The following is a 24,544-nucleotide window of genomic DNA, read 5'->3' as shown; positions in this document are numbered from 1 at the left end:
GGGTTAAGGAAAATAAGCGATCTTAAAATAACCTTAACCACCTCGTGGTCATCCCACTTTTTGCTCCCGAGGTTGTGCACTTGATTCACCAAGGTCTTGAGCCAGTTGTACATATCTTGTGGCTCCTCCCCTTGGCGAAGACGGAAGCGACCGAGCTCCCCCTCGATCGTTTTCCGCTTGGTGATCTTGGTGAGTTCATCACCCTCGTGCGCCGTTTTGAGCACGTCCCAAACTTCCTTGGCGCTTTTTAGTCCTTGCACCTTGTTGTACTCCTCCCTACTTAGAGAGGCGAGGAGTATGGTTGTGGCTTGGGAGTTGAAGTGCTCGATTTGGGCCACCTCGTCCTCATCATAATCCTCATCTCCTACGGATGGTACCTGTGCTCCAAACTCAACAACATTCCATATACTTTTGTGGAGTGAGGTTAGATGAAATTTCATTAAATCACTCCACCTAGCATAATCTTCACCGTCAAAGGTTGGCGGTTTGCCTAATGGAACGGAAAGTAATGGAGTATGTCTAGAAGTACGAGGATAATGTAAGGGGATCTTACTAAACTTCTTGCGCTCATGGCGCTTAGAAGTTATGGAGGGTGCGTCGGAGCCGGAGGTAGAAGGTGATGAAGTGTCGGTCTCGTAGTAGACCACCTTCCTCATCTTCTTTATTTTGTCGCCACTCCGATGCAACTTGTGAGAAGAAGTCTTCTTCTCCTTCTTCTTCTCCTTGTTGTGGGACTCTCCCGATGAAGCTTTCCCGTGGCTTGTAGCGGGCTTGTCGCCGGTATCCATCTCCTTCTTGGCGAGTTCTCCCGACATCACTTCGAGCGGTTAGGCACTAATGAAGCACCAGGCTTTGATACCAATTGAAAGATTGAAAGTCGCCTAGAGGGGGGGTGAATAGGGCGAAACTGAAATTTACAAAGTTAATCACAACTACAAGCCGGGTTAGCATTAGAAATATAAATGAGTCCACGAGAGAGGGTGCAAAACAAATCGCAAGCAAATATAGAGTGTGACACGCGGATTTGTTTTACCAAGGTTCGGTTCTCGCAAACCTACTCCCCGTTGAGGTGGTCACAAAGACCGGGTCTCTTTCAACCCTTTCCCTCTCTCAAACGGTCCCTCGGACCGAGTGAGCTTTTTCTTCTCAATCACTTGGAACACAAAGTTCCCACAAGGACCACCACAAGATTGGCGTCTCTTGCCTCAATTACAAGTGAGTTTGATCGCAATGAAGAATCAAAGAAAGAAGAAAGCAATCCAAGCGCAAGAGCTCGAAAGAACACAAGCAAATCTCTCTCACTAATCACTAGGGCGTTGTGTGGAATTGGGAGAGGATTTGATCACTTGGGTGTGTTTTGTATTGAATGCCTAGCTCTTGTAAGTAGTTGAAGTGTGAAAACTTGGATGACTTGAATGTGGGGTGGTTGGGGGTATTTATAGCCCCAACCACCAAACTAGCCGTTTGGTGGTGGCTGACTGTCGTATGGTGCACCGGACAGTCCGGTGCGCCAGCCACGTCACCAGGCCGTTGGGATTCGACCGTTGGAGCTTCTGACTTCTGGGCCCACCTGGCTGTCCGGTGTACACCGGACATGTACTATAGATTGTCCGGTGCACCGTCTCGCGCGTGCCTGACTTCTGCGCGCTTCTGGCGCGCATTAAATGCGCCTGCAGGTGACCGTTGGCGCGAAGTAACCGTTGCTCTGCTGGTTCACCGGACAGTCCGGTGTACACCGGACATGTCCGGTGAATTATAGCGGAGCAAATTCCCGAAGCTGGCGAGTTCCAGAGCCGCTCTTCCCTGGGGCACCTCTGGATTTTCCCGAAGGTGAAGAGTTCAGCGTGAAGTCCCCTGGTGCACCGGACACTGTCCGGTGGTGCACCGGACAGTCCAGTGCGCCAGACCAGAGGTGCCTTCGGTTATCCCTTGCTCTCTTTGTTGAACCCCATACTTGGTCTTTTTATTGGCTAAGTGTGAACCTTTGACACCTATATAACTTGTACACTAGAGCAAACTAGTTAGTCCAATTATTTGTGTTGGGCAATTCAACCACCAAAATTAATTAGGAAAATAGGTGTAATCCTAATTCCCTTTCACACAGTCACGTTCTGTTCCGTTCACTATGCAACCAAACAAAAAACAGAGCCGCTCCGTTCCAGATTACCAAACACAGAACAGAGCGGCTCCGTTTCTAGAATTGGGGATGGAACGACTCCGTTCTACTTGGCTCCTCAACCAAACACTACCTTAACGGCTTGTTTGTTTGTAAGAGGTTTAAAGGGGATCGAAGACTATTCGATTTTGAGGGCTGGTTTGATGGATAAAAAAGTAAAGAGAATCTATGGGGTGAAATCTTCTTAAAGTATAATTTGGATACTTTAGTATTGAGCTTAATCCATATGTATTAAAGTAGATTTGGTGTAATTTAAACTAATTTACATCTCAACACACGTGGCTTGGGTTAATACTAGAGTATTCAAACAAAGCCTAAAGCTAGTTTGGGAGCCATAAAACCGTAGGCGATTGGAGGTGATAGAATCTCTTTCTTATTTAAAATTAAATAAAAAGATGATTCTAGCCCCCTCCAATCCCTTTCGATTTTGTGGCTCTCAAACTAGCCTTTACTATTCAAATTCTACCCCATGAGGCTTTGTTTGTGTACTCAAGTATCGATCTCAATCCACATGTGTTGAGGTGGATTGGAGTAACTTAAACTAGTTTACATCACAATCCACCTCAATACATGTGGATTAAAATTAATACTAGAGTACCTAAACTAGACCTAAATGTTCTCTATTTCCTTACTACTCAAAGGGGATTTAGTCCCCTCCAATCTCACTGAGGCTATTACCAATGGTGGTTTCATGCACATTTAGTAGTGTGTCACGTCAGATTTTTTGGTGACATGGCATAACATTTAAAAAGATTGATTTTCATGGGATAAAACTATGTCAACTCGTTTTTAAGGTCTTAGAAACCGTGTAAAACCTTCGTTGAGAGTGATTTGTTTCATATTCATATAATTTACTAAATTTTGTTGCCCATTGAGTTGCGATATTTACTAAATAGAGACATGAAATATTGTATTGAGAGGTATTGTTTCTTTCATAATTTTATAGCACTTATAGCATAATCCATCACTATCCGAATAAGGCCTAACGAAACACGGTTCCTGGTGTGCTGGATCGAGATCAAACGGTGCAAATCAAAACAAGTTACGGACTGTAATATACATCTAACAAATTTGTCGTCTCACCATGGTAATAACAACGTAAAAATCGCACGTGCATTTTTTGTTTTGTGATCAAACTTGTGCTAACGAGAAACGGAGGCGTGTTTTCACTCTCCCTTTCTCTTTGTTTAGCTGATAAGTTTAGAAACTCAAATTCCCTTTGGAATTAAAGGGGACTAATTTCCGCGAAGATCAGTGACCGTCCAAGCAATTTGATTGCTTAGCAGTAGATTATATTGAGAGATTGCCATCGCGAATAATCCTTATTTAAATTCAAACAGAAAGGCGCTTCGTGTTCTTCACATTTCTCTAGGTCGTTCCGATCAACTAGATATGCAACAACACACCACGATTGTTAACTGTTCACTGTTACATTTGCAGAATATCTTTTTCCTCTCTACCTAGTATCAGGCTAACGTGGCTTGGCACGTTGGACAAGGGAAAACGGCATTCAGTTGAGAGGTTCATAACGAGGATTCATCTATATGATTTGCACCAAGCACTGCCTCCGTCTCGACTCTTCCTGACCATTGCAGGAACCATTATTTGCTGCGCCAGTAAAAAGATGATTACGTTTCTTCTAGACATATGATCTGTAAGCCTGTATATGTCGCTTCTCCTTGAATTGATCATTACAACTTCGACCTGGGTGCCTCTGCCTCCCGCAGCTCCGCGTACATATCTGAAATTTCCTTTGCAAAGTATGTCTTTGCTTGCTGCCTTTTGACCTGCACAAGTATTGAGAAGGGAGGGGGTGCAAAAGGCCATAGCCACTCAGCATTTCAGCTTGTAAATTTCCTCTAGAGTCGCCAGTGGGGGGCCTACCTTGAATGTTGGGGTGAGGAGACCATTGTCCACTGTGAATGGCTCAGCGACAAGCCGAACAGCTTTAGCAAATTCAAAACCTCTTAGCTGGGCACAGAAGACCAATATAAATCATCACAGCACAAGAGTTTCGCTTGGATTGAACATTTAGAATTTGCTACGTGGGTCAGAGCAGAAGAGAGAAACCTGTGCTTCCTTCCCAACAGAATCCATGTCGGCCAGGACTGCAGCTCTTGCTCTAGGGTCAGCACAAAGCTGCCTCAAGTCTTCGCACTACATGTTACAAAAGAACAGTTTAGAGCATAAAGAACCTGTGCAGATGTTGAAGAGTTGCTTGAAGGCCTATCTGTGCTGAATTTTACTGTGATGGACAGTGGACACCGAATCGAAGAGAGACAGACAGGTCGTAGTCGTAGGCATGGAACAATTAAGGAATGTGCAAGTGACAATAACATGCTAAAGCTAGATAATATTTTATATAGTGTGATCTATTGGGCTTGGGCAGCAAAATAGTTGTGGGAACCAATAAGATTCCACCTGATCTACACTTCCTTTGGACCCACAAGGCCACAGCTGAACACAGGATTCGGCATTAAACAGCCACATGCTAAGGAGGGCGTGGAAGAGACTGACACAGTTCCATTCGATATATGATTCAACCAAAGCATAACATGGAAAATGAATGCCAGTTTTCATAAATTGTAAGTTGGATCAGTGTCGGACTACTTACAGACTCTCTTTTTTGAAGGATGAAACAAATAGATGGCAAACGTTGCTATGGTTAAAATCTTTTACCTGGATCCCTTCAGATGCAGCCCAAGCCTTCATAACCTCTGGTTCAACTGCAACAATACCAACTAAGGAAGAGTTGAAACTGTCGCCTGCAACCGAAACAAGAGATTTAGAACATGCTTGGCCATAACTGATGGTCATATAGCCAACACAGAATCATAAATATTACCATATATAAAACATTGGGCAATGAACTTGCATTTGGCATAGACATTTTCAATCTTCTCTGGAGCTATGTATTCTCCTTGAGCTAACTTGAAAATGTTCTTTTTCCTAAAATCCAGGAGAAATTTAAGGCATTAATAATATAGGAAGAAAAACGGTGAGATCAAACAGCGCCTAGGGAAAATGTAAATCAACAATATAGCCAAGGAAAAGTGTTCTGCAAGAACACAAGTTCTGAATGGATAAAATATAAAACAGTGCACGTTTTTACCTATCGATGATCTTTAAACGTCCTCCAGGTAGCCACAGACCTATGTCTCCAGTGTGCAACCAACCATCTTCATCAATGACTTCTTTTCTGTAGTTTTTAAAATGTATTTATTGATAAGTTGCAGTTGAAGATCATTCAGTACAAAGCTATGTTTAAGTGACGGATAGAAATTTACGTTTGAACTTCATCCTTATAGTAACCCTGGAATATTATAGGTCCTCTAACACAAATTTCTCCACGAGGATAAGGTTGATCATCAGATGTATAATTCATTTCTGGGACATCCACAAGTTTCACCTCTGAAAATGGAAACACAAAGATCCACATTACGAAACTGTGACAATAATACAAAAGCACAAAGGCACACCCAATTATTTTGGATATGGATGTCATTTGATTAGTGTCATGGGAAAGAATATTGACATCTTTCTCAAGAAACAGGCAGCTTTTATTCTAGAAACATGACCCATTCAACATGGTGACTACAGGACCTTGCTAAATGGATGACTTCAAGCACGTTAGACTTAAAACTTAAAAATAATCCTATATAGGGTGCAGGGCATAGAAACAATAATTTAGGATAAGTTTGCTCAATGCAACTAATTTCAGTAAACGTTTATTGGATTTTTAATGCACCACCATCATGGCATCATCAATATAAGATAAGAAACATCCAAAAGTTTTTAAAATCAAATAAAAGCCTCCTAACTTTAGCATGGCTTCTCTACGTATATTAATATATTATAAGTTGAATTCATGGACAATATTTTCAACACAAGTGCAAGTGCTACCCAATCAAATTCATTATACCCTTCAAATTGAAACGCGGAGCTTACCACAAGATGCAGTTGGGGATCCAACATGACCAATTGATCTGTCACCAATATCCATTGCAGATATGATACAGGATGTCTCCGTCATTCCATAGCCTTCAAGAACTTCACCACCAAAGCATCTATAGAAATTGAAACAGTAAATGTCACCAAGCCAAGTTCCAAAATCATCCAAGGGAGCTCAAAAGGAGACAGCTTACATCCTCAGGAATTCCATGACATCTGCTGACAGTGGAGAAGCACCTGAACTCATAAGTCTCACTCGTCCACCAAGCCTAGCTTTTATTTTGTTAAATACCAACTTATCCCACACTGGGGATGGATTTTTCCCTGATAACACAAAGTATAGAAGTGACATTTTATTGCACATGCATGTGACGATCAAAATTGGATTTAAAGATGTTAGACTACCCGTCTAGGGTTTGGGGTGTTCCCCCTGTAATTACCATCTCACCCTCTCTGTATTGGGCCTGGCCCATTTACTGCGTCTATTAATATCACTCCTAGCCCTGTTTAGGGTTTAGGTTCGCATTCCAACATGGTATCAAATTAGGTTTAGGTCCCAACAGCAGCCCCAGCCGCCGGGGGGGGGGGCTTTCTCCTCCCGTACAGCCGCCGCCGGCTCCCCTACAGCCGCCGGCCTCCCTCCCCCGTCGGCCTGACCTCTCCCCTTCCTCCCGTACAGCCGCGCCGGTCCCTCTCCCTCTGCCGCCGGCTCCTCCTCCCTCACTGCTCGCCGCCGCGCCAGGTTGCAACCGGCCGGGCGACTGAAGCCCCGAGCCGCCTCGACGCCCCTGCCCTACACCGCCTCGACGCGCCCGCGCCAGGAGCACGACCGCGCCGACCCTGCACGCGCCGCGCGCGCCCCTCGCTCAAGCCGCCCGAGCCCCTGCGCCGCGACCTCCGACTGTCCGCGCAGCGACCCGAGCCCAGGACGTCAGGACCCGACGCGCCAAGCCGCCTCGCCCTTCCTCGACGCGCGAAGCCAGGAGCAGCCACGCCAGCCGCCAAGCCCGACGCCCTGCAACCAGCCGCCAGCCGCGCCCGGAGCCGCCGTCCGTGACCTCGCCTGGCTGCCGCACCACCGTCCCAGGTGACTGCCGCGCCGCCGTCCCAGGTGGCTGCCCTGTCGCGCCGCCGTCCCAGGTGACTGCCGCGTAGCCGCCCTAAGGTGCTGCTCCGCCGCCCTGCTGGGTCCTCGCCCGATGGACGCCCCCACTGCCGCCACCACTGCTGCCGGACCCAACGTCGGGGTCACCACCGGCCCTGGCACGCACGCTCCTGTTGTACTCAGCAGCGAGCTCGCCCATGGAGGGGCCCCCTACATCGCCGGTCTTGGGCCGATCCACGCTGCTTCCCCGCTGCCCATGCGACGCGGCTCCCCGCCGGGCTTCCCCGCCTTCGCTTCTCCCACCTGGAGTCACACAGTCGCGCCCTCCGCCTCCCTGCCACCGACTCCCCGCTCGTCGGCACCCTCGCCACGATCCAGGCCGCTGTGACGGCCTCGCGGGAGCGCGAGCGCGCTGCCTCCCTCGCCCTGGAGCGTGAACGTGCCCTGGGCGCTGCTCTGACCACCCAGATGGCCACCACGCAGCGCCTCCTCGGCCGCCCGACACTCGCTGATGCGGCGCCCCCAGAGGACCCCCACGCCTCTGACCTCGACGCCGACCTCATCGCCGCTCTCCACGCTCAAGCCGCCGGCCTGCACAACATCCGGGCCCTCGTGTCCGTGGTGTTGGATCCGGCGTCTTCCCACTACCCCCGTTGGCGAGGACAGGTCCTCCTCACACTACGGCGGTTCGTCCTTGACGATCACGTCCTCGTCGACCACGACACTCCGTCGCCTCGCTCCTGGAGCCTCATGGACAGCGTCGTCCTCTCGTGGCTCCACGGCACCATCACCGTTGAGCTACAGGACATCATCCACGACCAGGCGGACACTGCGCGCCAGGCGTGGCTCGCTCTCGAGAACCAGTTCCTTGGGAATCGGGATGCTCGGGCACTCCACCTCGACGCCCAGTTCCACCTGTTCTCTCAGGGGGACCTCTCTGTGGGAGAATATTGCCGCCAGATGAAGGGTCTGGCTGACTCTCTCCGCGATCTCGGCGAGCCCGTTGCCGATCGTACCTTGGTGCTGAACCTCCTGCGTGGCCTCAGCCCCCGCTACGGCCACCTGAAGGCTCTCATCAAGAGGACCGTGCCCTTCCCCACCTTCCACGCCGCGCGGAACGAGCTTCTCCTCGAGGAGCTCACCATGGCGCATGAGGCACCCACTCCTGCCTCGGCTCTCTACAGCGCTCCTACCAGCGGTCAGCCGACTTCGGGGGGCCAGGCCACTCGTCCTCCGTCGACTGGGGCTCCTACCCGCCCTCCACCCGCCGTCCCGGCGGCCCCTCGTCCGACTTCCACGACCGACGGAGGTCGTCGCTCCCGCAAGGGCGGCCGTGGGGGTGGCGGATCCTCTCGTGGTGGTCCCTCCGGCCGGGGTGGCGGCCACGCGTGGCCGTCCTTCTACAACCCCTGGACCGGGACCATCGCCATGTGGCCGGGCCAGGCACCGAGTGCCTCCCGTCCCTCGGCACCGGCGCTCCTGACTGCACCTCACTACGGCATGCCCCCGACGCCTCCTTACGGTGTGCCCGCCGTGCCCCAGGCTCCGCCCGCGCTCCTGCCCCCGGGGACCCACACCTCGACGCCTTGGTCCCCGACGGCTGGCGGTTGGGACAACGCCTCCCTCGCTGCTGCCTTCAGCACCATGGCGATGACCCCACCCCCCTCCGACTGGGTGATCGACTCTGGTGCCTCGTACCACACCACTCCCACGACAGGCACGCTCTCTCGCTCTCATCCCCCCTCCCCTCTCACCCATCCTCGATCGTCGTTGGAAACGGTTCCACTCTGCCAGTCACCTCAGTAGGTGCCTCGGTTCTCCCTGGGCCGTTTTACCTCAACGATGTTCTCGTTGCTCCCCACATCACTCACAATCTTCTTTCTGTTCGTCGATTCACCACTGGCAACTCCTGTTCCCTTGAGTTTGACCCCTCTGGTTTTTCTGTGAAGGATCTGGCCACCAGGACCCTTCTCGCCCGCTGTGACAGCTTGGGGCCGCTCTACACGCTCCAGCCCTCCACCGCCGGCGTGTCTCCACCCCCTGTCCTGGTCTCCACCACCTCCTCCACCACATGGCATCGTCGTCTCGGCCATCCTGGACCCGACGTCATGACCAAGATTACCAGTAGTCTAGATCCTTCATGTAGTAGGGGACATTTTGAGGGTCTCTGTCATGCTTGTCAGTTAGACCGACATACTCGTCTCCCATTTACTACTTCTTCTCGGGCTGAGCAGGCTTTTGACCTGGTTCACTGTGATCTTTGGACCTCCCCTGTACTCAGTCTTTCTGGTTATAAATACTATTTGGTGATTTTGGATGATTTTTCCCATTTTCTCTGGACCTTCCCGCTTCGGTTGAAGTCGGATACATTCACCACCCTCACACACTTCTTCACTTGGGTATCCACTCAGTTTCGTCGCCCGGTCCGTGCTCTGCAGTGTGACAATGGCCGCGAGTTCGATAACAACGCCTCTCGCTCTTTCTTCCTCACTCATGGCGTCCAGTTGCGTCTCTCGTGCCCCTACACCTCTGCACAGAACGGCCGAGCCGAACGCATGATCCGCACCACCACTAATATGCTCCGCTGCCTCCTCTTCCAGGCGTCTCTCCCTGCCAGCTACTAGGCAGAGGCCCTGCACACTGCCACCCACCTCCTCAACCGTCTTCCCTCGAAGGCGGTACGCCACCCTACCCCTCACTTCGCCCTATACGGCATAGCCCCTTCCTATGACCACCTTCGCGTGTTCGGCTGTGCCTGCTACCCTAACACTTCCGCTACCGCTCCACATAAGCTTTCTCCTCGCTCCGCCCGCTGTCTATTCCTTGGCTACTCTCCTGACCACAAGGGGTACCAGTGTCTGGACCTCACCTCCCACCGCATCATCATCTCTCGTCATGTCATCTTCGACGAAGCTGTGTTTCCTCTTGCTGGCTCCACCCCACCCACCGATCTTGACTCCCTCCTCGAGTCCGATCCGATTCCTCCCCCACCTCCGGCTCCCCGTCTTGCGCCGTTACCTGCTCCTCGTACGGCCACTACGACCTCTTCCGCGCCACGCGCGGCCCCGTCGACCCCGCCTGCGCCACGCGCGGCCCCGTCGACACCGGCTCGCTTCGCCAACCCAGCACTCGTCTACCATCGCCGCGACCACGCCACTACCTCGGCGCCCCCCGAATCGGGCCCGTCGACGAGCGCGGCCCGATTCGCCGACCCCGCCGTCGTCTATCACCGCTGCGAGCCGGCCCCACCAGCCGCTCTCGACGTTCCGGCGGGTCGCTCCGAGTCGTCCGTGTACCACCAGGTCGCCATCCACCGCGACCCCGGGCACGTCCACCCGATGGTCACTCGGCGCGCTGCTGGCGTTCTCCGCCCCGTCGACCGGCTAATCCTGGCAGCTGCTACGTCTAGCACTCCACCCGACGCCTCCCCAGTGCCCTGCTCCGTTCGCACTGCCCTCGCCGACCCACATTGGCGTCGTGCTATGGAGGAGGAGTACGCGGCCCTCTTGGCCAACCACACCTGGGACCTGGTGCCGCGTCCACCAGGCACCAACGTGGTCACCGGCAAGTGGCTATTTCGCCACAAGCTAACCTCGGACGGCTCCCTCGACCGCTACAAGGCCCGTTGGGTCCTTCGGGGCTTCACCCAGCGCCCCGGAGTGGACTACGACGAGACCTTCAGCCCTGTCGTCAAGTTCGCCACTGTTCGCGCCGTCCTCTCCCTCGCCCTCTCCCGCGACTGGGCGATCCATCAGCTCGATGTCAAGAATGCCTTCCTCCATGGCACTCTGACGGAGACTGTCTACTGCAGCCAGCCCACCGGCTTCGTCGACGCTGACCGTCCGGATCTGGTTTACCGGCTGAATAGGTCCCTGTACGGCCTCAAGCAGGTGCCACGGGCTTGGTACAGTCGCTTCGCCTCCTACCTGGCCTCCATCGGCTTCGTCGAGGCCAAGTCGGACACGTCCCTGTTCATCTACCGGCGCGGCGACGACACCGTCTACCTCCTGCTCTACGTCGACGACATTGTGCTCACGGCATCCACCGCCGACCTTCTACACCGCACGATCGTCGCCCTTCAGCGAGAGTTCGCGATGAAGGACCTGGGGCCCCTACACCACTTCCTCGGCATCACCGCCGAACGACAGCCTCAGGGTCTCTTCCTCCACCAGCGCCAGTACGCCATCGACATCCTGGAACGGGCTGGCATGTCTGACTGCAAGCCCTGCTCCACGCCTGTCGACACTCAAGCGAAGCTCTCTGAGGACGACGGGCCTCCGGTCGCCGACGCGACGTCATACCGGAGTCTCACCGACGCGCTCCAGTACCTCACGTTCTCCAGGCCCGACATCGCTTACGCCGTCCAGCAGGTGTGCCTTCATATGCACACTCCGCGGGAGCCCCATCTCACTGCGCTCAAGCGGATTCTGCGCTACCTCCGCGGCTCCCTCGACTACGGCCTCCTACTCCGCCCATCCCCGACGTCGGAGCTCGTGGTCTACACCGACGCTGACTGGGCTGGCTGTCCCGACACGCGCCGGTCCACCTCCGGCTACGCCGTGTTCCTGGGCGCCAACCTCGTCTCTTGGGCCGCCAAGAGGCAGCCCGTCGTCTCTCGCTCCAGCGCTGAGGCCGAGTACCGTGCCGTGGCCAACGGTGTGGCAGAGGCCTCCTGGTTGCGCCAGCTCCTCCATGAGCTCCACAGTCCCCTCCAGCGCGCCACTCTCGTCTACTGCGACGACGTCAGTGCGGTCTACCTCTCCACCAACCCCGTGCAGCATCAGCGCACGAAACACGTCGAGATCGACCTGCACTTCGTCCGCGAGCGTGTCGCTGCCGGTGACGTTCGGGTTCTCAGCGTCCCCACCACGCTGCAGTTCGCTGACATCTTCACCAAGGGACTACCGTCGAGTGTATTCTTAGACTTTTGATCCAGTCTCAACATCTGTACAGGATAGAGTTGTGACTGCGGGGGGGTGTTAGACTACCCGTCTAGGGTTTGGGGTGTTCCCCCTGTAATTACCATCTCACCCTCTCTGTATTGGGCCTGGCCCATTTACTGCGTCTATTAATATCACTCCTAGCCCTGTTTAGGGTTTAGGTTCGCATTCCAACAAAAGACAGCATCAAAATGAAAAATTAGACTGATCCATTTTTTTCAATTAACAGCAATAAAAAACCAAGATTACTATTTGAAGTTCTGAAACACAAGTTATGAATGCGCTATATAATGAAGTCCTGAAGAAACTACAAACCTTCATATTTGCTAGTACTATGAGTGGCCACCAATCTTAGATGAATTTCATTTGCACAGCAAAACCCTAATGGTTGACTGCACCATATTCTTGCTTCAAAATTATAAACGGAAACAAAAGAAAGGATTGCACAAAGTATTCTATTTTCCAAGTAAAAACCAGGCTGGTGATACTGAGGTCATCCTAAAGATCATAAGGTATATAGCAAACTAGATAATGCAAAGACACATGAACAACAAAAAAGGCATATTACTTCCCACTGTGTTTATATACTTGTCATTGTTGACTTTTGCTATTGTAACTTCGACCGCCATTCTTCTAGTTAGTGCATATTTAAATTCTTATAAATATACTACAATATTGTAGTACTATCTATACCAAATCTACCAGTTACATTTTATTTTACCTAAGTCAATCACTTGGAAGTTATTAAGTGGTCAAGTTTTGAACAGTACTCTAGAGTGATAAATATTTGAAAACAGAGGAAGTGTCTTCCTTTTTTTTCTCGAACACACCAGAGAGCTGTGTATCTTATATTAAAGAGAACAAAATGGTCATTCTATGGACCCTTACAAACAACCACTCTAACCCCACTAGAATTATCTTACTACAAGCTACTGGAACACTGACCATTTTCTTCAATGTGGATTGGGTCAATGACTCAATGCTCTTGCCGGCAGTTTCGCGCGAGCGGGGGGTGGGGTGGGGGTGGAAGGGTCAAAGTTTCTGTGCAATAAAGAAGTAAAATAAACCTAGTTGCCCAGGAGATCTCCTTTCTACCCAGGGGATCGCCTTACCATTTATTTTACTAAATTCTGCAAGTGTCCAGTTATCCATGTATGACTGGTTGGCTGTATCGATCCTATGCTTCACTATGGATGCAAAAGAAATTCTCATAACTGTTATCCAAAAAAAGAAAAGGCACCTAACTTCAATAAACTGCATACTGTTCTTACCTTTAAGGATTGCTTGTCTCTTGGCATTGTATGCAGTATGAAACAATTTTTCTTTCAGCCCACCAGACTCCTTCACAGCATTTGTAATCCTACAGATCGAATAAGCAACTAGTATTGTTAGCATTATGAACAGATCATATCACTTCAAGAATTTATACCAAACATAGAAGTTATTGATACAGTTTTATTACGCAGTATAAATTCTGTTATATAACCGGGGAACACTTGCGAATATTGTCGGTCTCAAAGCAGCCAGATCATCCATGAGCTTCAAATTATCCTGGAATTTAACAAAGGACAGATGAAAGGGTCATAATGGTAGATTTATAGGTAAACAATTATGGGATGCAAGTACAGATTATTGGAAGCTGAACCCATACCCTAATCAGGGGTTGGGAGTGATATTAAATAGAGAGAGTAACTGGGCCAAGGCCCATTACACAGGGGTATAACGGTCATTACACAGGGAATAACACAAACCCTAGACGGGTAGTCTAACACCCCCCCGCAGTCACAACTCTATCCTGTACAGATGTTGAGACTGGATCGGAAGTCTAAAAAGACACTCGACGGTAACCCCTTGGTGAAGATGTCGGCGAACTGAAGCGTGGTGGGGACGCTGAGAACGCGGACGTCGCCGGCAGCGACACGCTCGCGGACGAAGTGCAGGTCGATCTCCACATGCTTCGTGCGCTGATGCTGCACGGGGTTGGTGGAGAGGTAGACCGCGCTGACGTTGTCGCAGTAGACGAGGGTGGCGCGCTGGAGGGGACTGTGAAGCTCGTGGAGGAGCTGGCGCAGCCAGGAGGCCTCGGCCACGCCGTTGGCCACGGCACGGTACTCGGCCTCAGCGCTGGAGCGAGAGACGACGGGCTGCCTCTTGGCGGCCCAAGAGACGAGGTTGGCGCCCAGGAAGACGGCGTAGCCGGAGGTGGACCGGCGCGTGTCGGGACAGCCAGCCCAGTCAGCGTCGGTGTAGACCACGAGCTCCGACGTCGGGGATGAACGGAGGAGGAGGCCGTAGTCGAGGGAGCCGCGGAGGTAGCGTAGAATCCGCTTGAGCGCAGTGAGATGGGGCTCCCGCGGAGTGTGCATGTGCAGGCACACCTGCTGGACGGCGTAAGCGATGTCGGGCCTGGAGAACGTGAGGTACTGGAGCGCGCCGGTGAGGCTCCGGTAGGACGTCGCGTCGGCGACCGGAGGCCCGTCGTCCTCAGAGAGCTTCGCCTGAGTGTCGACAGGCGTGGTGCAGGGCTTGCAGTCAGACATGCCAGCCCGCTCCAGGATGTCGATGGCGTACTGGCGCTGGTGGAGGAAGAGACCCTGAGGCCGACGTTCGGCGGTGACGCCGAGGAAGTGGTGGAGGGGCCCCAGGTCCTTCATCGCGAACTCCCGCTGAAGGGCGACGATTGTGCGGTGAAGGAGGTCGGCGGTGGATGCCGTGAGCACAATGTCGTCGACGTAGAGTAGGAGGTAGACGGTGTCGTCGCCGCGCCGGTAGATGAACAGGGACGTGTCCGACTTGGCCTCGACGAAGCCGACGGAGGCCAGGTAGGAGGCGAAGCGGCTGTACCAAGCCCGTGGCGCCTGCTTGAGGCCGTACAGGGATCGGTTCAGCCGGCAAACCAGGTCCGGACGGTCAGCGTCGACGAAGCCGGTGGGCTGGCTGCAGTAGACAGTCTCCGTCAGAGTGCCGTGGAGGAAGGCATTCTTGACATCGAGCTGATGGATCGCCCAGTCGCGGGAGAGGGCGAGGGAGAGGACGGCGCGAACAGTGGCGAACTTGACGACAGGGCTGAAGGTCTCGTCGTAGTCCACTCCGGGGCGCTGGGTGAAGCCCCGAAGGACCCAACGGGCCTTGTAGCGGTCGAGGGAGCCGTCTGAGGTCAGCTTGTGGCGAAATAGCCACTTGCCGGTGACCACGTTGGTGCCTGGTGGACGCGGCACCAGGTCCCAAGTGTGGTTGGCCAAGAGGGCCGCGTACTCCTCCTCCATAGCGCGACGCCAGTGTGGGTCGGCGAGGGCAGTGCGAACGGAGGAGGGTACCGGGGAAGCGTCGGGTGGAGTGCTGGTCGTAGCGGCTGCCAGGATGAGCCGGTCGACGGGGCGGAGAACGCCAGCAGCGCGTCGAGTCACCATCGGGTGGACGTGCCCGGGGTCGCGATGGATGGCGACCGGGTGGTATACGGATGACTCGGAGTGAGTCACCGGAACGTCGGGAGCGGCTGGAGGGGCCGACTCACGGCGGTGATAGACGACGGCGGGGTCGGCGAAGCGGGCCGCGCTCGTCGATGGGCACGCGTCGGGGGGTGCCGAGGTAGTGGCGTGGCCGCGGCGATGGTAGACGAGGGCGGGGTTGGCGAATCGAGCCGGAGTCGACGGGGCCGCGCGCGGCGCAGGCGGGGTCGACGGGGCCGCGCGTGGCGCAGGCAGGGTCGACGGGGCCGCGCGTGGCGCAGGCAGGATCGCCGGGGCCGCGCGTGGCGCAGGCGGGATCGCCGGGGCCGTGCGTGGCGCAGGCGGGGTCGACGGGGCCGCGTGTGGCGCAGGCGGGGTCGACGGGGCCGTGCGTGGTGCAGGCAGGACCGACGGGGCCGCGCGTGGCGCAGGCGGGGTCGACGGGGCCGCGCGTGGCGCAGGCGGGGTCGACGGGGCCGCGCGTGGCGCAGGCGGGGTCGACGGGGCCGCGCGTGGCGCGGAAGAGGTCGTGGGGGCCGCACGAGGAGCAGGTAACGGCGCAAGACGCGGAGCCGGAGGTGGGGGAGGAATCGGATCGGACTCGAGGAGGGAGTTAAGATCGGTGGGTGGGGTGGAGCCAGCAAGGGGAAACACATCTTCGTCGAAGACGACGTGACGAGAGATGATGATGCGGTGGGAGGTGAGGTCCAGGCACCGGTACCCCTTGTGGTCAGGGGAGTAGCCGAGGAAGAGACAGCGAGTGGAGCGAGGAGAAAGCTTGTTAGGGGCGGTAGCGGAAGTGTTAGGGTAGCAGGCACAGCCGAACACGCGCAGGTGGTCGTAGGAAGGGGCTGTGCCGTACAGGGCGAAGTGAGGTGTGGGGTGGCTCACCGCCTTCGAGGGAAGACGGTTGAGGAGATGTGTGGCGGTATGAAGGGCCTCTGCCCAGTAGGTGGCAGGGAGAGACGCCTGAAAGAGAAGGCAGCGGATCATGTTGGTGGTGGTGCGAATCATGCGCTCGGCCCGGCCGTTCTGAGCAGAGGTGTAGGGACACGAGAGACGCAACTGGACGCCGTGAGTGAGGAAGAAAGAGCGGGAGGCGTTGTTGTCGAACTCGCGGCCATTGTCGCACTGCAGGGCACGGACCGGGCGCCAGAACTGGGTGGATACCCAGGCGAAAAAGTGAGTGAGGGTGGTAAATGTGTCGGACTTCAGCCGAAGGGGGAAAGTCCAAAGGAAATGGGAGTAGTCATCGAGAATGACCAGGTAGTATTTGTAGCCGGAGAGGCTAAGGACAGGAGATGTCCAGAGATCACAGTGGACAAGATCAAAGACCTGGACAGCCCTGGATGTGGAAGTAGAAAAAGGAAGACGGGACTGGCGGCCGAGCTGACAAGCATGACAGAGGCGCTCAGAAGAGCCCCGAGTATATGATATGTCAGAGTGGCCGGAAAGCTGGGACATGACGTCAGGTCCAGGGTGCCCGAGGCGACGGTGCCAAATGGCGGAGGAGGTGGTGGTAGTAGCAAGAGCATGTGAAGTGGTGGTAGTAGTAAGTACAGGAGATGAGGCTACTCTGGTGTGGGGAGTGGAGGGCAAGTGAAGAGAATAGAGGGGGCCGGAGCTGTCACAGCGAGCGAGCACAGCATGTGTGGGAAGGTGGCGTATGGTGAGGCCCCAGGGGTCGAACTCCATAGAGCACTGGTTGTCACTAGTGAAGCGACGAACCGAGAGGAGGGGATGAGTTAGTCCGGGAGCAACAAGGACGTCGTTAAGGCAGAATGGTCCTGGAAGAGCCGATGTACCTACTGAGGTGACCGGGAGGGTGGAACCGTTGCCGACGACGATGGAGGTAGGATGTGAGGGGTGGGGTGGATGGGAGTGGAGTAACGAAGTAGTGGTGGGGGTAGTGTGGAAGGAGGCCCCGGAGTCAACCACCCAATCGGTGGTGGTCCGGGGAGGTGGAAGTGTCGAAGGTACGTTGTGAGCGGAGAGGGCCAAAGAAGGTGCCCCGACAGAGGCACTAGGAAGGGAGGGAGATGACACGGGCTCAACCGCTAGGGAGGCGATCGCAGCACGTGGGAAGACAAGCGGTCCAGGCACGTGACGGCCCGCCTGAGGGTGGACCTCGACGCAGTCCCGAAGAATGGGGTTCCAGACGGGATCGAAGGACACGAACATGCCCCGGATGAGCTGGCCGTTGTGGAGGAGGACACGCACCGTCACGAGAGCGGCGGGCGAGGTAAAGCTCATGACGGCCGGCACAGGGAGGCGCGGACTGGACAGCCGGGCGCGGAACAGCAGAGGCGGCTGAGTGCTCGGCGTCGGGCGTGCACGGCACGGGACAGCAGGGGCGCAGCGTGACGCGGAACAGCAGGGGCGCGGGACCACCGGGCGGGTGCTCCTGGTCGGGTGAAGCAGGGAGGAGAAGGCTGCGGAGCAGTGGAGAAGGACCGGCGTCCGGAGGTGGCCGGCGGCTGGTAGGGGAAGGGGAGCTCGCGTGGGACGCCACTCCCCTGGCCGGATCTCGCCCTGCTCGCCCCTGGTCGGACGTCCAGGCCTCTGCGCGGCTGGTGGAGGGAGCCTCGGCCGTCGGCGGGGGTAGGGGCGGCTGCGTCCTGAGCAGGAGCGGTGGCGCTGCTCGGTCGCGGGCCGCTGGGCGTCGGGGAGGCGAGGCGGGCGCGACCCTGGGTGCGGGGCTGCGCGGCCCTGAACGGGCGGCTCGGCAGGGCGCCGGGGCGTGCGGCCGGACGGGGTGCAGAGCACGGCGCGCGGGCGTCGGGTCCTCGGCGGCAGGTGGCGACGAGGCGGTGCGGCGGCCTGGGCGGGTCGCGTCCTGCTCGGCTGGGCGCTCGGTGCAGGAGGGCGGGGCAGGTCCTGGTCGCGGGGAGGCCGGGGCTCGGCGCGCCTGGCCGGGTCCTCGGCGGCAGTCGGCGACGAGCGGCGGCTACGGGAGCGCGGCTCCGGAGGCAGCGGGCGGCCTGGAGCAGGCGGGCGCGCGAGCGCTGGCGCGGCCTAGCGCACGGCGTCGCGGGAGTGCGACGGATGCGCGGGTACGGGAAACAGGGGAGGGCGGCGCGCGCAGGCGGCGCGGCGAGCAGGGAGGGCGCGACGAGCAGGGAGGGAGGGAGGGAGGGAGAAGGGAAGCCGGCGGTGGGAGGAAGGCCGTCGGCTGGGGGGCCGGCGGCGGCTGCAGGGGGAAGAGAACCCCTGGCGGCTGTAGCTGTGTGTGGAGAAGACCTAAACCTAATCTGATACCATATTGGAAGCTGAACCCATACCCTAATCAGGGGTTGGGAGTGATATTAAATAGAGAGAGTAACTGGGCCAAGGCCCATTACACAGGGGTATAACGGTCATTACACAGGGAATAACACAAACCCTAGACGGGTAGTCTAACACAGATGCATAACTTAGAAAAGCCACATAAACTGTTTGCTTCATACAGATCAGCAAACAAAAACGAGATGATCATTCATGGGCATAGTTAACTGGTGTTGTGCTGGTGTTGTGTGGACACAGGAAGTCCACAGCAGGAAAAGTATTTGTGTGTGTGTAGGGGGGGGGGGGGTACAGTGACCAACGAGGATATATTGACATAACAACTGGTACGCGTGAATTAAAATTGATAAACATATTATATTGAAGATGAAAGATCCTTCACACTGGTCACTGGTGTACAGCTACTCTTTGAATTGTCCAAAGCAACTCAAGTGCCCAATGCATATTTTGCACTAGGTGATCATATTCCTACAACCACAGGCACCAACTTATAAGTAAACCCTTAGTAGTTTGGCAACGACTATTATGCAAGCAGTCCTTGTGTGCAAACGTGCAAGCAAACCATCTGATCCATTAGATCGTGATCCAACCATAGATCACATTTAACACTTAAACCCTTCCACCACCAGCTCAATAATCTTTATAAAAAAACCCCCTAACAAAATATGGTTGTATCTGTGGTTGGATCGTAATCTAATGGATCAGATAGTTTGTTTGCACGCTTGCATAGAAAGACTGCTTGCATAACAGTGGTTGCCTAGTAGTTTAGTGTTAATTAATTCTCATAATGCAAATCAAAATTGTTATGTAGTTATGTAGTTATGTAGTTATATAGATATCATTCCAAATAAAGTTGAATCTGCATACCCCTTGGTAGAATCCAATGGCAACACCACAGTGCAGTGCTGCAATCTGGTTAACCCTCTCGTAAATGTGAGCCAAAGGCAGATATGAGATATACCTGAGGAGAGTGATCCACAGAGTTATTTTCACAAATGTTAAGTGCAGATGTGAATTGGATAAGCTGATCAAGCACAAACAATTTTATTTGAGTGTATATGCAAAATACTAACACATCGGAGGGGTAAAACTTAATGTTTAGGCTTGATCCTGCTACATTTGCAATTAAGTTCCCATGAGAAAGAACAGCTCCCTGAGAAAAAATGATATCCAATATCACCGATCCGAAATGTACAAGTAAAAGAACTTTGCTGATGAAGCAAAGAATAATCAGAAGGATGGCCGATTTACCTTCGGTGTGCCAGTAGTGCCACTAGTGTAACAGATAGTGGCAACATCTTCAGGTTTTGGAAGACAAAAAGGTTGAGGACTAGCCTTTCCCTGAGTTGAAGAATTGAAGGGTTACAGAAAGCAGGGGCACACAATATATCGGAGCAAGTGGAAAACAGAAAGTGATGTGCCCTTCTTTATTCAAAATTAAAACACCGATGATAATGTATTAACAACTTAAACATTCAAATTCCATAAACTAATTAATATGCAAACATGTACACATTTATATATATGCAAAGTAAAGGTAATTCCCAGCATGAGCATGCTATGAATGCCTATAGCCATCAAATGCATTTATAAACAGCTATGAAGCTTGCAAAACTGTGAGTTGACCAAGGATGACATTTAATCTGTGATTTCATGTGTATTTTTCATATGACGAGAAAAATAAAAAGTGCCCTAAAGAAACAAGTAAAATAAAAACAACTGACATCTGCATACAGCCATACAGGCATGCAGATAAAAACATCGTCCTCCATGTCAGGTTAATCTGAACTGGAAGATTCAGTATGCATTCTATATATATATATATATATATATATATATATATATATATATATATATATATATATATATATATATATATATGTGTGTGTGTGTGTATATATATATATATATATATATATATATAAAATTTCCACCCAACAAAGGATGGAAAAGAAATCATGGCATCCCATGTATAAAATCTAAGAACACAATATATAACATAAGTACATATGTGTGACTTAGGTATGAAATCACATCAACTTTGTAATGGTCAAACTCTTGAAGCACATAGGCAAGGAAGAAGAACAAGAAGAAAACAGTAAAATAATGCAGTTTACGGGAAGTAATTTGTAACATGGTAGCTTTATGTAGCGTTGGAAATGGTTAAAAGAGAAAATCATCATGAGTAAAACTGAAGGATGCGCAAAAATCATCATGAGCACCTGGATGAGCAACCTGGAGTAAGTTATGATTTGCACTCCAGTAGTTACTGGCGTTGATGGCAGATTTGCATCATCTCCACCAACTACCTAGACAAAAGAAACTAGGAAAATTAAAGAGAAAAGGCCCTTGAATAATCATGAATGTTACATTGTTTGTCAACAGTAAGCAGTCCATACTTACCACTATAAGCCGAACACATGGCATTTGAGCTATAAAACTTAACAGCTGCAATTAAAATATAACCATGAGTAAAATAAATACCGTAAGTTCAGTCTGTCTTTAAAATCTAGGATACAATACTATAATAATGTGAAGTTAAAAGCTAAATGGCATTAATAAACCAATGTAATTTTTCTAAACAACATCAATGAATGCCACTGTATCCAAAAGATTAACCATCTATTTCATGCATATGGGCCTCCAAAAAAGTTGGCATGCCTGCCACTTGCCCATTTGTACCATACTATGCAATGTTTTTTATGCTAGAGAAACCTGTTACAGAGTTATACCAGTACAAACAAAGAATGGCCCAAGTTCCTGATGCAGTTCTAGCCTCGCTAGTTATAACTTATGACTAATATGACTTCTGACATGCAGCCTCATCATAGGAGTCATTTGCAAATTTTATTTCAGGAACGAGTAATTGTTGAAGGTTGAAAGAGATAAGTGATTAAAGCTTACAGTGCTTAGAGTTTGAGGCACACAGAATATAACTTCCACCGCTGCATGGTTCACAATGAATTGAACAGCATCTGGGCCTGAAAGTACAAATGTACAATCAACAAAAACTGTCACTAGACAAATCATGAACAACCAAGATACCTATAGTATAGTCATTCTATGAACATACCAAGTGTGTCATAAAGTGGCACAGATACATATGAATATGCAGAACAAGCATGGTCAACTATAATCCACTCAGGTCTGTTTACAAAATACAGACCAATGCATGCACCCTGATTCCAAATAGAAATATGTTTGACATAAGCTCAAATATACTCAGAACAATCTGTTTTGTTAAGAACAAAATAACAAGTGCTTGTTCAGATCATGATGACTCACTTCACGAACTCCATGATATATAAGGCCAGAACCTACTGCAGTCCTGCTCGTGCTAGCTTCTCCATATGTCATCCATTTGTAGCTACAACATTATTTGTCACTTGCACAAATCAGTCTGGATGAAAAGGACGCTGCAGGCGATAGTGAGTGTATTAGATAGCTAATCCTTACTCTCCAATTGTTCCATCTGCTCTGATTCTTGTTCCCAGGTACTTACAGTCTGTAAATGTCTCAACTGCATACCTGCAAAATTTGGAAAATATAACACTTTGCCTGAAAGGTTACGACATTTTTTTCCTCCTAGTCGGTCAATTTTACCAGCTTTCATGAAGGCGTGAGCTATCACATAAAAACTAGTGCATTCAAGATTTTCACTAGCTCTTATTCAGTTATTCTAACATCAGATCAAGATATCATATTTGACCTAGATAACTTTTTTTCCAAATCCAAGCTTTGCGCAAAAATAAAGGGAAACAGTAAACCGATCACATTGTTGTTGGTAATAACAGAACCTTTCACAGAAGCTAGATAGGAAAGAAAGCAAGATAAAAAGGCCAGATGGAAGTGGGGTGGTGGCCCCGGTGTCTTACGTGAAATTGTCATGCAGCGTTCCAATGTCTGGGGTGTCAGGGAATCTACTTATCAGCCTTAACGGTGAACGCGCGGATCTGCAAGACGGCGATAGGAATCAGAAGCAAGCCATCACAGCACAGGGACCGCAGAAAGAACAACCACTAACCAAGGGCACGTACCGGTACACGTTCCACCTGCCGGTTTGCAATTTCTCAGGGAGGAGGACACTGTAGCCCTGCGCTGAAAACATTCATGTATGTAACTGCACCGTCAACCCAAACAAAGGAAACAATAATCGCGGTTGGAATGGAGCAGGGATAGGGTGGCAGCAGGCGCTGGGGACGAATGCAGGTAGCAGCGATATCATGTGCATGCGTCCATATAAACAGTTCGATTTAGATACAGAGTATATTCTCATTCTCGCTACTCAACGAGGATGGAGTGGATCCATCCTGATGCTGACAGACAAGTGAAACTGAAGGAAGATAGATGCCTTAATAAGAGTTGACTGGACCCATCCTGATGCTGACAGACAGACAGACAGATATAGGAGTAAATAAATCTAGTAGTAACTAGTAAATAAAGCGAAAACTCCATGTTGCAGTGGATCGTTGACGGGGAGTCGGGAGCGGCTCGCGGCGAACGAAACAGCAGGCGGCGGGGCGGAACGGAACTGGCACACGGAGGAAGGGAAGGGAAGGGAAGCGCAGGTAGTTAGAGCGACGCACCGTGGACGTACTCGGCCGCGGTGGGGTTGACGGTGAGGCCGTAGCCCCCGGCGGGCGGCGGCGGGCGCTGGAGGTGGGTACCGACGCGGCGCTGGGCGGCGTCCATTGCTGTTGGGGAGTGGATTGGTGGGATGCTCAAGCTCAAGTTGATTTGGCGATCCGTTGCGTTGCGTTGCGTGGGGTAGGCGGCAACGAAGGGAACGCAAGCTGCCGCAAGCCGCCTCTCTGTAGTCTGTCCCACCTCTCACGCTGAAATAGGATATTCTTTTTATCTGTATGGTGCTGATTGCGTTGCGTGTCGTGTCGTGTCCTTCTCGTCCGCTGCTCGCGCTTGCTCTGCTTCTCATCCTTAATTCAGTGTCATCATTATTAAGAGCGTGTTTGACATGACTCTGCTCCACCCTAGAGCAGCTCTAATACAAAACTCTAGATGGAGCAGCTCTACTTTAGAGTTTAGATTGTTTCTCATAACTGGTGGTAGTGACGGGTAAATAACACCAAACTCTCTGACTAGGTTGCTTTCTTGGAGTTTTTGGAGTAGCAAAAGAGGTACTCCAAAAAATTGTACTGTAGCTCCAAAAACTCCATAGAGTTTACAACTCTGAAGTTAGGGTGTTTGACATGCTCTGACCAACTCCTCCTTAAAAGTTTGCTCTGAAGCCATGCCAAACAGACCCTAACGCGAACATCCGTGACTGCCGAGATCTCAGCCACGTCGACGCTCTACTTTTGTGGATTTTTAGTTGCATGTTCTACTCCTATATACTGTTTCCAATCTAGTTTCATGTGTATATGTGACTAAAATTCAGATAGAATTATATGTGTTTTCAGTTCATACAGAACTATTGAATTATAGGTATGCAATCTGATCGCGCTCGTCCTACTGTACAATCTAATCACGGTTGAAATAAATTAATGAGGCACTGATTTCTTTTATGGAACACATGTGGACTAGCAACTAATTCTTGGTGATAATTAAAGTACCACATGAAGCAAGTAGTACTACCTGAATATCTGATGAAGAAGCAAAACCAATGAACCAAGACCTTGTACAC

The 24,544-nt window shown here is 52.0% G+C and overlaps 1 protein-coding gene across 1 annotated transcript; it reads right to left on the bottom strand.

Moving 5' to 3' along the window:
• Positions 1 to 3,481: 3,481 nt before the first annotated feature.
• LOC100281538 (AMP-binding protein) lies at positions 3,482 to 23,696 on the bottom strand. Its single transcript, NM_001154456.2, has 23 exons — positions 23,490 to 23,696; positions 22,941 to 23,001; positions 22,779 to 22,856; positions 22,360 to 22,431; positions 22,189 to 22,270; positions 21,977 to 22,082; positions 21,808 to 21,884; positions 21,307 to 21,351; positions 21,126 to 21,212; positions 20,155 to 20,244; positions 19,977 to 20,056; positions 19,771 to 19,864; positions 13,635 to 13,723; positions 13,444 to 13,532; positions 6,322 to 6,451; positions 6,125 to 6,243; positions 5,464 to 5,587; positions 5,289 to 5,375; positions 5,022 to 5,125; positions 4,856 to 4,941; positions 4,247 to 4,333; positions 4,061 to 4,147; positions 3,482 to 3,963 (listed from the first exon to the last, which is right to left on the bottom strand). The coding sequence occupies exons 1-23, from the start codon at positions 23,593 to 23,595 to the stop codon at positions 3,868 to 3,870; spliced, it is 2,076 nt and encodes a 691-aa protein (NP_001147928.2). The 5' UTR covers positions 23,596 to 23,696; the 3' UTR covers positions 3,482 to 3,867.
• Between the last annotated feature and the right edge of the window lie 848 nt (positions 23,697 to 24,544).

This window comes from Zea mays, chromosome 10 (genome assembly GCF_902167145.1).
Source record: "Zea mays cultivar B73 chromosome 10, Zm-B73-REFERENCE-NAM-5.0, whole genome shotgun sequence".
In the NCBI taxonomy this organism is placed as follows: Eukaryota; Viridiplantae; Streptophyta; class Magnoliopsida; order Poales; family Poaceae; genus Zea; species Zea mays.
This window is presented reverse-complemented; position numbering and strand designations above follow the sequence as displayed.

Excerpts from the sequence above, each read along its gene's own strand:
- LOC100281538 (NM_001154456.2), bottom strand. The coding sequence starts at position 23,595 with ATGGACGCCGCCCAGCGCCGCGTCGGTACCCACCTCCAGCGCCCGCCG. Across the intron at positions 23,002-23,489 it reads CGCGGCCGAGTACGTCCACG|CGCAGGGCTACAGTGTCCTC; the intron begins GTGCGTCGCTCT and ends GAATGTTTTCAG. Across the intron at positions 5,376-5,463 it reads TATAAGGATGAAGTTCAAAC|AAAAGAAGTCATTGATGAAG; the intron begins GTAAATTTCTAT and ends TAAAAACTACAG.